Consider the following 12,500-nt stretch of genomic DNA (forward strand, 5'->3'; position numbering starts at 1 on the left):
TCGACGATGCAGGCGGAAGTAAACGGGAAGTCGACGGTGCAGGCGGAAGTAAACGGGAAGTCAACGGTGCATGCGGCGGCTTCTTACCTGCAGGTTTCGGCGTCGAATACGAGGCTGCCTCGAGTGTGGACGAGATCTCAGTCGCGTGAAGCAAGTCGAGTGAAACTTCTCGAGCCGTCTGTGCCGTTAGCGTTACATGAGAGTAGTCATGGTCTCAAGGTCAACAAGAGTGATGCCTACATGCTGGTTCCAAGTAACGGAGTGAAGTCACACTTGCAACAGAAGAAAAATCCGTTTCTTAGCGCGCCTACAGGCAAGTGCATGTGGGAAGGTAATGATGTGGAGTTGAAGTGGGAGGATTTTCACAGTTGGAATCCTGGATGTTCGTATGATGTTTTCCTTCGATGTTGGAGTTGGCTGAAGGATCAGTATATGAAGGTTCCCGAACTGCGACCTCATTATTGTAAGCTGCAGTCTTTCTTACTGGATAGTGATTCTGATGAACTGTGATGTTAACTTAATTAATCTAATTAATTTGCAAGTGAAAACTATGGCTTGCAATGTACGCCATACATGATATTATGTATTCTAGCAAGTAATTTGTTGATACTGATATTTTTCTTATGCAAATGTTGATATTCTATACTCATTGTATTTAGTAAAATAGTACAATAGTACTTTTAACCTCGCGCAGCAAGACAGCGGTCTGGCAAGCAAGGCTGTCTGTTTTTAACGCGCGTTGTCTGCAGCAGCACATGGCGGACAGCGACGACGAACATGAACGTGGGCGGCGTGGAAGCAGGGACAAATTTCGACGTGAACGCAGTGACTACAGTAGTCGCTCTAGATCAGGTCGGGACGACTGGGAGCGGCGACGAAGCGATCCTGGCTGGGGAGATCGCGACAGAGACAGAGGAAGACGCAGAGACCATAGAGAATATGACGGAGGACAAAGAAGAGGACGACGCGACAGATCGCCGCCGTATAAAAGAATGAAACGAGACTGGTATGTTGTCACATGACTATTTTGATTTTGATCACGTGATTATATGGATCACGTGTTATGTTGTAGGGATGATGTGTTTTATCGTGATTATGGAATGCATTTCTCGCCACATATGTCACATCCAGCACCGTGGAATCATCCAATGATGGATGGTGGAAGGTACAATGTATGTATGTCTGTCAGTGTGTATGTCCATGTATGACATCACTTGTAATCAAAACGTTGGAACAGGATTTTAAGTGGTTGGCAGACAGACAAACAAAAAGACAGACAGACTGTTCAAACACCTCTCTGAACACCAGACTGTTACACGAAGTTCATCACGTGATTATTTATATAGTATTCATTATTTATTATATATTATCTATTTTTAATTATTTATATATTATGTATTATTAATTAATTATATATGTATTTTATGCTATTTATTATTTATTATTTATTTTTAATTACTTATATATTATTTATGTATTATTTATTATTTATTACTTACATATTAGATATTATTTATTAATTAATTATATATTTTATACTATTTATTATTTATGTATTATTTATGTATTATTTATTATTTATTATTTATATATTATATATTATTAATTAATTATATATTTTATACTATATACTATTTATTTGAGTCAATGACGAAACATCTTGTCAGTTCTGCTACTGAACAACTTGATGTCAATCATTACATCTCTGAGACTCAAACACACGCGTGACACACACACACACACACACACACACACACACACACACATACACACACACACACACACACACACACACAAACACACACACCTAACATCTAATCAACTTCATATCATTCCAGAGCATCTGACCATGCAGACTACCCAACACAACCCGCCATGATGTCATTTCGTCAATACCTCAACTCACAGCCTGACGACTTAGAGGAGACCAAAGCAGTCGAGAAGTACACCGAATACAAACGAGAATTTAGTCGTAAAATCGTCACAGATTTTTTTGATGCTCACAAGGACGAGGAATGGTGAGTGTAAGAGATCATGCAACTGACTGTCTTCCTGTTGTCTGGCAAGTTTGGTTTTACAGCTACGTCCATGGATTGCGAACATAGAACGCGAATTTGATTCTTTGCATTTCGCTTGATTTTGTTAATTTTAAGTCATCAATGGATTGTTGAATGAAAATGGTTATGGCTGGTACAACTCCTTGTGCCAGTTGATTTAAGGAGAGAACCGATGATGCAGCAGTGTGAGGCTTTTGTATGAGCATTTTGAGCATGTGTGTGGACGTCATGTGACATGAACGTGAACAACGAGTGTGTTGTGTTAATACACACTGATATGCAAGTTTAATATTAATTATGTATTTGAAAATATTTGTAATTGTAATTAGTGTGTGTGTGCATGTGTGTGTTTGCATGTGTGTGTGTGTGTGTGTGTGTGTGTGTGTGTGTGTGTGAGGGTGTGTGTGTGTGAGGGTGTTTGTGTGTGTGCGTGTGGTTGTGTGTGTGTGTGTGTGTGTGTGTGTGTGTGTGTGTTTGTCCACACATGCAGAAATGCACTAAGTGAATCAACACGTGGATACGTCCACTATGGATATCTTATTGATATTAATTATTAGTTAAATTATTAATACTTATTTAAATTGCAAGTTTAATGAATATCATTACAATTGCATTTATCACAATATTAATTATTGAGTATGTTAACTAAATTATTGTATTTGTTCAATGCGAGAATTCTATGTTTTATCTGAAGGCTGCGAGTGAAGTATCATCCAGTTGAAAGCATGAAACATCAAGAAGAACAAAAGGCTTTCGTACAGCAACGACAGAAAGTTTTCTTTGAGCTCTTGGAGTTGGGGCAGATTGATAGAGCAGCATTAGATATTGAAAATCAAAATCAGATCATCAAAATACTGAATGCAGGTCAATATGTCAAGTAATGTTTGTGATGAAGCAGCTGGTACTGGCCTGCACTTGTGTCTGTAGGTAGAGTTATATCAGTTATGTTTTCTCTTTGTCAGTATTTATAGTTCAGCGAAAGATCAATAGAACAGTCTGTTGGTCTGTCTGTCTGTTTGTTTGTTTGTTCATCTGTCTGTCTGTTTGTTTGTCTGTTTTGTCTGTCTGTCTATTTGTCTGTCTGTTTGTTTGTCTGTCTGTGTTGTCTGTCTGTCCATTTGTTTGTTTGTCTGTCTGTGTGTTTGTCTATTTGTCTGTCTGCTTTTTCTGTCTGTGTTGTCCGTCTGTCTGTGTTGTCTGTCTGTCTGTCCATTTGTTTGTCTCTCTGTCTGTTTGTCCATTTGTCTGTCTGTCTGTCTGTCTGTCTGTCTGTTTGTCCATCCGTTTATCTGTTTGTGTGTCTGTCTGTTTGTTCATCTCTCCCTCTCTGTCTCTCTGTCTGTTTGTCCATCCATTTATCTGTTTGTGTGTCTGTCTGTCCGTTTTAAATGTGTGTGAATCTTGCTGCTATTGTCTTCTCAATTATTGTTTAATTTGTAGCTGTGATTTTGCTGGAGGGAGGATCTGCATATGATTTAAAATCACTTGATCAACCATCTGGCAATGACCAGAGCATTTCTGACGACAAGAAGACAAACCAGACACAAGCTACTGATGACGACACAAAACAAGGAGATGGAAACAAAACAGAACAAAAAGATTTAGAAGAGGGTGAAGCAGATACAACGGCTGACGAGCAAGAAAACAAGAAGGAAGCAAACGAACAGGAACAGACAACGGGAACACAAGAAGAGACAGTGAAGACAACAGAAGAGACAGCAGACAATAACAAGCAACAGCAAGAGGTAAGCACTCTTGAAAAGACATAACAAATCATGCACACATGCATGTGTGCGTGCGTCTGCACGCACACACACAAACACACGCACACACACATACACACACACACACACAGATGCAAGGATGCACGGACACACACACACACACACACACACACACACACACACACACACACACGTACGGACGGACAGACAGACACACATACACAGGTGTGGCCAGGCATTCTATATTTGTAATAATTATTATTGGTTTACGTGACAGTTTGTTGGTTTTGTTAGGAGCAAGTAGCAAACGTAACAGATGAAGGTAAGGAGGGTAACAAGCAACAGCTTTCAACACAGGAGGAACAACGAACTGTAATGGCAACGGAGACGGTGGAAGACAAAGGGAAAGAAACATTGGGTGATGAGAAGAAGGAAGATGACTTGAAAATGAGTGATGAAGCGTCACCAAAGCCATTGCATGCAACAAAGTCAATATATATTCGAACTTTGTCACCAAATATTAAGAAGTCAGATGTTGTTAAGGTGGGTGGTGATTAGGGTACTGAATGATGCATTCCTTCCAGTCTAGGGTATTGTGAGATGCATTCCTCCAATACAGTAGTCTAGTGTACTGTGAGATGCATTCCTCCAATATAATAAATTTAGTCTAATGTAAAACTCTTATGTGTTTAGTTTTCTCAAAACATTCCTGGCTACTTGCGTGTTGCATTTGCTGAGCCACAGGCAGAGCGAAGGTATAACAGTAGCTATTTATTTTTTGTTTATTTGAGATTCTAACTTCAATAGGTTTCATCGTCGTGGGTGGATAACTTTTTGTTATGATGTCGATATCAAAGAGATTTGTTCACAAGTAAACAATACCAAGGTAATTATCATGAAAAAACACAAAATTTTTGCACATACACACACACACACAGATGCACACACACACACACACACACACACACACACACACACACACACACACACACACACACACACACACACACTGACAGACACACACATACACACACACACACACACACACACACACACACACACACACACACACACACTGACAGACACACACACACACACACACACACACACACACACACACAGTGACACACACACACACACACACACACACACACACACACACACACACACACACACACACAGTGACACACACACACACACACACACACACACACACACACACACACACACACACACACACAGTGACACACACACACACACACACACACACACACACACACACACACACACACACACACACACGTGCACACACACACACACACACACACACACACACACACATGCATATTGACAAACTGATTGGTTATGATGTTTCCTTCAGGTTGGTGATTTTGAGTTGAACATGATGGTAAATCGTGACTTCACCAATCGCGTACGTCACGTCTCGGGTTTCTCCGCCACACGACAACTTGCTCATCACGATCTTGAAAAAGCGATCAAACTGATACAATATTTGGATGATCACGTGGGTCTGTGGAAATCGAAGGAGGGAGACGAAGCCAATCCGCTGCTGTCCAAGCTAGAAGTAGTACGTTTATAGTCTCATGCAAATACAATATGCACTATGTATTTGTCTGTTTGTTTGTATGTTTACTTGCTTTTTTGTTCACTTGCTTGTTTGTTTACTTTCTTGTTTGTTTACTTTCTTGTTTGTTTACTTTCTTTGTTTATTTTCTTGTTTGTTTACTTGTTTGTTTACTTTCTTGTTTACTTTCTTTGTTTACTTTCTTGTTTATTTACTTTCTTGTTTGTTTACTTTCTTGTTTGTTTACTTTCTTGTTTGTTTACTTTCTTGTTTGTTTGCTTTCTTGTTTGTTTGCTTTCTTGTTTGTTTACTTTCTTGTTTGTTTACTGTCTTGTTTGTTTACTTGTTTGTTTACTGTCTTGTTTGTTTACTTTCTTGTTTGTTTACTTTCTTGTTTGTTTACTTGTTTGTTTACTGTCTTGTTTGTTTACTTTCTTGTTTGTTGATTTTGTGTGTCTATTTGCACACAAGTTAGTCTATTGATTCTGTATACTTCATAGGAATTGGAGAGTGAGGGTTTGTCTGATCAGTGGACAAGTGAGGAGGCTGCTGCTTCCAGAAATGGAAGTCAGAGTGAGAAGGGTGAAGCTGAAGAAGGGGAAGAAAAACAAGATGTTGTGCCACTTGAACGGAATATTAAACTGCTACAAGTGAGCTGTTGTTTGACACTTTGCCTTTTATGTCTGTCTGTCTCTCTGTGTCTGTCTGTGTGTGTGTGTGTTTGTTTGTTTGTCTGTCTGTGTGTTTGTCTGTCTGTTTGTGTGTTTGCCTGTCTCTCTTTTTGTGTTTGTCTGTCTGTCTATGTGTTTGTCCATTTATGTCTGTCTTTTAACTGATTTTTTGAAGCACTTCGTATGTGACTTTTAATTATAGGCTTTAGACAGAGCATTGCTGTACTTGAGGATTGTCCATTCTCTGGACTATTATGATGCCAAAGAATATCCATTTGAGGATAACATGCCAAATCGTTGCTGCATCTTACATGTGAGGGGAATACTGCCATCTAGAGCCACACAATCAGAAGGTGCTGGCTTGTTGTATGTTAGGATATTGTTTATTGTGGCTGAGTGGAATGTCATGTGCCTTGATGAGATGGTTGATGTTTTGCACAGCTGGACAACTTATAACACAGACACACACACACACACACACACACACACACACACACACACACACACACACACACACACACACACACACACACTGGTCACTTGTGAATATTTGTAATTAGTTGAGTGATTCATTACATGTATGTATATGTATCACAGTGTTGGAGTATTGGAATGCATTCCAACAGAAGATTGACGTGTTATTCAACAAGCACCAACTTGTACCTCTTGCTGAAGCTAAAGAACTCGGTATGAAAGACCCAGAAAGGTATGCATGTGAGCAAATTGTATCAATTAAATACAAAGTTATTGATAGCAATGACTGGTAGTGAGGTGCAGGCGTTTATTAAGAGTAACACGCAGGAGCTGGGGAAGGACAAATGGCTGTGCCCATTGAGCGGGAAGAAGTTTCGTGCTCCGGAGTTTGTTGTGAAGCATATTCAGAACAAACACGCAGACAAGCTGGAGAATGTGAAGCATGAGGTTAGAGTCAGAAACTGGTTTGTGTACTGTGAATCCATCCAGTACAATAGTCTAGTGTATTGTGAGATGCATCCCTCCAATACAATTGTCTAGTGTATTGTGAGATGCATCCCTCCAATACAATTGTCTAGTGTATTGTGAGATGTATCCCTCCAATACAATTGTCTAGTGTATTGTGAGATGCATCCCTCCAATACAATAGTCTATTGTATTGTGAGATGCATCCTTCCAATACACTAGTCTAGTGTATTGTGAGATGCATCCCTCCAATACAATAGTCTAGTGTATTGTGAGATGCATCCCTCCAATACAATAGCCTAGTGTATTGTGAGATGCATTCTTCCAATACAATAGTCTAGTGTATTGTGAGATGCATCCCTCCAATACAATAGTGTAATGTATTGGTAGATGCACATCTCTAATACAATACGTAGTTGAATCAATTCAGAAACATAATTTTCTGATTTATTTAGACTGAATATTTGAATGCTTACATCCGTGATCCTAACCGTCCTAACCTACCTCTCCCCCCTAAGACACCCAATCGTATGGATGGTAACTCACGAGGTGATATGACAGCCAGTGCACCACCTGGCCCAGGTGGATGGGGACGACGACCAATGATGTATGGAGGTAAGTCCTGAGTCATTTGCATTAGATGTTTGTGGGTTGTGGATGAAAGATAGACAAAGAGACAGTAACATTTGTGATTCGTGATTTATTTGTTTATTGATTTTGCAGCTCCATTTGGACGTTTTCCATTAGCACCTGAGATGTTTGGCAGCCCAAGCTTGATGATCCCGAGAAGGCACGTGTAGTTGTGTATATGCAAGGCTCTGTTTGTGTGCATGTTGCAAATTACGACGACAAACAAGGAAGAAATGAAGGCAACTAAACAGGAGTGACAGTCAAGCAGAGAGGTAGACAGACAGACAGATAGACAGACAGACAGACAGACAGACAATAGACAGACAGACAGACAATAGACAGACAGACAATAGACAGACAGACAAACAGACAATAGACAGACAGGCAGACAGACAGATAGACAGACAGAAGACAGACAGACAAAGAGCTACTTGGATTATTGAGTGGTTAGCGATCAAGACAGACAGGCAAACAACATTGATGAGTTGGTTGTCATTAAGATGGGCACACAATCACCACATTCACAAGAAACCCATCTCACCTCTAATGTGTGTTATCACTGCTTTTACAGAGGCCGACAAGATCCACGAGGCATTCGGGATTACCGAGACTTGGACGCGCCAGAAGAAATGGACGTGTGAACAACTGAAAACTGAAAACGTTTGCCTGTATGATCACCTGATCACTACATGCAACTCTACCGTCTAAATTAATTACGATTGTTGTTCCTCAGTTAGTGAGGACGCTAGCTCTCGTCCTTGTGATGAAACTGTTTTAATAGCATCTGCCATTCGCTCAAACTCGTCCCACTTTAGAGCTTCCAGACTCTTCTGTAGTCGCGCTTTTGCTGTCATCTCACTGAGCTTGCCTCGAAGCATAGCAAGCTCTGCGTTCAACTGCAATAATTCCTCGTCTTTCGACTCGACCTTTTGTTGCCATTCTGTTACGTGATCAACAAGCAGGACTTTGTCTCTTCGTAGAGCAATGTTTTCTTGCTCTTGGTCTGTGTGTAGTCTCTCTAGGTTTTGTAGTTGTTCGGTTACGGATGTGAGGTCTTCTTGTGTTTGTGCTGTCTCTTGCTCGTGTTCGATGATTTGTTTTGTGGCGTCTTGGAGTTTTTCTTGTTCGTATTTGAGGGAGGACTTCACTCGTTGAAGCTCTGCAGCTTGTTGTTTGTCGTGTTCACGCAAGGTTACCAGTTCTTGGAGACTGAGTGTGTTTCTTTGCTGTTTGTTGTCACGGTGACTTCTTTCCTAAATATGGAAGATGTGATAAGATGCATCCCTCCAATACATGCAGCCCTCCAATACAATAGTCTAGTGTATTGAGAGATGCATCCCTCCAATACAATAGTCTAGTGTATTGTGAGATGCATCCCTCCAATACAATAGTCTAGTGTATTGAGAGATGCATCCCTCCAATACAATAGTCTAGTGTATTGTGAGATGCATCCCTCCAATACAATAGTCTAGTGTATTGTGAGATGCATTTCTCCAATACTTATTTAGTTTGATGTTTCGTGTACTTAGTCTTTTGCGCATGCATTATGAGGGGCAGTGCAAGAGATTATAGAGCCCCAGACTAGCTTGTATATTTTTGGTGCCGCACTGTTGTTACGTGTGTTGGCCTGGTAATAGCTAGTTGCTCCCTGTTTATTTCAATAAATGGGTCTAAACCGTGTATTGTGAGATGCATCCCTCCAATACAATAGTCTAGTGTATTGTGAGATGCATCCCTCCAATACAATAGTCTAGTGTATTGTAAGATGCATCCCTCCAATACAATAGTCTAATGTATTGTGATATGCATCTCTCTAGCATAACGTAGTCTAATTACCCGGTCCACTTGTTTCTGTAGTTCAGCCACTTGTGATGCCAACAGTGCATTTTCTTTTACCAAAGAAGTGCAGTCTTCCATCACCTATTGATCTCAAATTTAGTACATGTATACACAAAATCACAATCTAACTCACTTTGTTCTTGAGGTGTCTGTCCTGTTCTGCATTCATTTCAGCTTGTTTCAATTCTAATCGCAACTGCCTGAGATCAGCCTGAAAACATTGATATGAACTAGTAAATCTACTAATTATTGATTGGTTGATTGGACAGTTAGTAATACTTCTAGCTGTTTTATTTGTTCATCCGTCTTGGAAGAATCAGAGTCAAGGTAGTTGTGTTCGAGCTCTTGGATGTGCGTTTGCAGTTTCACATTTTCAGTTCGTTTTTCTTCAAGTTGGAGACGAAGTTCCTTCATTTGTCCTGCTCGATGTTCCAACTAGAAATTAGTAGAAATATAACATTACTGTGTTGGATGTATGGATCTTTAGACTATTGTATTGGAGGGATGCATCTCTCAATACGTTAGACTTTGGTTGAATGATTGCTGTGTCTACCTGATCTCTTAATATTTGAGCTTTTTTCTCAGTGTCTATCAATGCTGTGTAGCTCTTTCTGGAGTCATCCTTTATCCTTAGTCTCTCGTGACTTTGTTGCGTTTGACTACGAGTTTGCAGCTCAAGATGTTTCTTCAGAGTTACAATCTCCTCAATAAGTGCTTGTTTCTCTTGACTAAACGATGCTAAAGACACACAGAAGATTGGCTCCAGTCTCACACACTAAACGTTTGTGCTCTCTCTATCACTTGCCTTTCTCATCTTCCACTAACAAAGTCAGTCGTTGCCTCTCTCTGTCTAGCCGGTCAAGAGCCGAATCTTTTCGAGTTGTTTCTGCCTGCAGACTTTCAACTTGATGTTTCAACCCCTAGACAAAAAGTAGGAAAAGACATGATATAATCAGATGGACAAACAAGTAGACAGACTGAATGAGTGATGTAAAAAACCTTGACTTCTTGTGTCCATTTTTCCACCTGAGTTCCAGGTGTCGCAAGTCTTGGTGGCGATTTCTTGCTGTTGATTTGCTCTCTCAAGTAATTAACCTCCAGTTCGAGGAAATAGATCTGCTGCTGAAGGTTCTTGATGTATTCGCTCTCCAGACTGTCCAGTTCACCAGATGCAGCCAAACGAGTCGAAGGCTTGCGACTAAAGAGCAATCAGAAACACAACTTTGTAACATACCAAGTTGTACCTATTACACACAACAAGGTAAGAGAGTCCATTAATATTGTAATGTATGTGTGTAGCAATGGCTGTACGAAGCGTTGCAAATGATGCCGTCACAGCCGTACCATACATTAGCCTATACTTCCAGTTGAGGTAGGTGATTAAATAACTAATTATGTTATACTACATCGTGCTGCGTACACAAATATTCAAGGTCATCAAGTTGCTTGACATTTAGAATTTTTCATTTTTAGCGTCATTGGTGTTAGTGAGGAGCAACTAAGATTATTTGGCAACCTTTCAGTGGTCTAATTGTCACAATGAGGCCTAGTTAGTGCATGCTGGTGTTTGTATGACCACGCCCACTTAACGCGCGCTAGGACATATAGCTTTACATTTGCTTCCCATGCTCATTGTGTATAAATGTGCAAGACTGTCACTCCTATGTATTTTCAAGTCCTCAACATAGGATGTCATATGCAAATTCACAAGTGCAAAATTCTAATTGATTTGGAAATAACAAATCACCTAGAATCTGCATTCTGTTGTGTTAATTTATTATGGTTGCACATCACTTTTCTCGTAGTGATCTTGATATTCTGCTAAAGCTGGTGTGTGTGTGTGTGTGTGTGTGTGTGTGTGTGTGTGTGTGTGTGTGTGTGTGTGTGTGTGTGTGCGTGCACGTGTGTCAGTGTGTGGGGGGGGGGGGCAGTGGAGCAGATGGTAGAGCGCTGGTGATGACATCCAGGATCTTGTATTCCGTGATGAGGGTTGGAGGTTTGATCCTGGTGGAGGCGACACTGTTGCAGTTTCCTTGAGCAAGAAACTCACACACACTTGCTTCTCTCGACTCAGAAGTATAAATGAGTACCTGGTCATTGACTGGGGTGGACAAGACCGCTGGCTTGCCAGCAACATCATGCAGCAGATGGGTACGTGTGGGCCTTGGTGTCCAGTCCCAGAGCTGCGCCATTGTCAGTGCCCCTGGATGACTCTGGCCAAGTTCCAGGTGGATTGTAGCGCTGGAGCTATCTCCGCAACTGACCTCAAAGTCGACGTCAAAAGACGTGGAGGGCTTAACATTTGTCCATATGTGTGTGTGTGTGTGTGTGTGTGTGTGTGTGTGTGTGTGTGTGTGTGTGTGTGTGTGTGTGTGTGTGTGTGACCAGAATTAATGACAGAAGGCTACCAAAGCAAGTGTTCTATGGACAGTTGTTAAATGCCAAGAGAAGAACTGGTGGCCAAAAACTTAGATATAAAGACATGCTGTGTCATCATCTGCAGAATGTGGGCATCAATCAGGACAATGGGAGTCACTGGCGTCTGATCATTTGGTTAGGAGAAAGAAAGTGTCATCTGGTCTGAAGAAGTTTGAGGATGAGAGAATGAAAAAGTAGAAGAACGATGACATATACACCAGCAAATGGCTCAAGGAGTAATTACAAGTCGATATGTGTGCGCCATCTGTCATCACGATTGTCATTATCGTATTGGTCTCTATGCACATGAACAAGCACACAAGCGATGGTTGAATTCTAATCAGTAGAGAAGTCGTGAACTCGTACATGAGTAGCGGACAATGAATGAATGAATGAATGAATGTGTGTGTGTGTGTGTGTGTGTGTGTGTGTGTGTGTGTGTGTGTGTGTGTGTGTGTGTGTGTGTGTGGCGTCAGTTTGTGTGTGTGTGTGTGTGTGTGTGTGTGTGTGTGTGTGTGTGTGTGTGTGTGTGTGTGTGGTGTGTGTCAGTTTGTGTGTGTGTGTGTGTGTGTGTGTGTGTGTGGTGTGTGTCAGTTTGTTTGTGTGTGTGTGTGTGTGTGTGTGTGTGTGTGTGTGT

General features: G+C 40.9%; 3 protein-coding genes across 3 annotated transcripts in view; 2 read left to right on the forward strand and 1 right to left on the reverse strand.

The window, feature by feature from the left end:
• LOC134195771 (uncharacterized) overlaps positions 1–645 on the forward strand; it is a 1,337-nt gene extending 692 nt beyond the window's left edge. The window contains exon 1 of the mRNA XM_062664849.1: positions 1–645. This exon is cut by the window's left edge and continues 692 nt beyond it. Within this exon, the coding sequence (XP_062520833.1) occupies positions 1–510 (510 nt within the window). The 3' untranslated portion in view covers positions 511–645.
• Positions 646–749: 104 nt separating this feature from the next.
• Positions 750–8,406, forward strand: LOC134195394 (serrate RNA effector molecule homolog). The gene is made up of 16 exons (XM_062664413.1): positions 750–1,006; positions 1,073–1,165; positions 1,839–2,018; positions 2,752–2,921; positions 3,498–3,802; positions 4,076–4,324; positions 4,475–4,536; positions 4,589–4,667; positions 5,163–5,369; positions 5,867–6,016; positions 6,240–6,390; positions 6,635–6,743; positions 6,805–6,958; positions 7,432–7,591; positions 7,700–7,766; positions 8,178–8,406. The coding sequence occupies exons 1-16, from the start codon at positions 756–758 to the stop codon at positions 8,245–8,247; spliced, it is 2,457 nt and encodes an 818-aa protein (XP_062520397.1). The 5' UTR covers positions 750–755; the 3' UTR covers positions 8,248–8,406.
• Positions 8,253–12,500, reverse strand: part of LOC134195395 (cytoskeletal protein Sojo-like) — a 5,259-nt gene continuing 1,011 nt past the window's right edge. Inside the window, exons 3-9 of the mRNA XM_062664414.1 lie at positions 10,445–10,643; positions 10,251–10,365; positions 9,999–10,183; positions 9,725–9,880; positions 9,579–9,656; positions 9,443–9,526; positions 8,253–8,859 (exon numbers count right to left, since the gene is read on the reverse strand). Of these exons, the coding sequence (XP_062520398.1) occupies positions 8,320–8,859; positions 9,443–9,526; positions 9,579–9,656; positions 9,725–9,880; positions 9,999–10,183; positions 10,251–10,365; positions 10,445–10,643 (1,357 nt within the window). The 3' untranslated portion in view covers positions 8,253–8,319. The remainder of the gene's footprint in view (positions 8,860–9,442; positions 9,527–9,578; positions 9,657–9,724; positions 9,881–9,998; positions 10,184–10,250; positions 10,366–10,444; positions 10,644–12,500) is intronic.

Source organism: Corticium candelabrum, chromosome 20 (genome assembly GCF_963422355.1).
Source record: "Corticium candelabrum chromosome 20, ooCorCand1.1, whole genome shotgun sequence".
NCBI classification, from domain to species: domain Eukaryota; kingdom Metazoa; phylum Porifera; class Homoscleromorpha; order Homosclerophorida; family Plakinidae; genus Corticium; species Corticium candelabrum.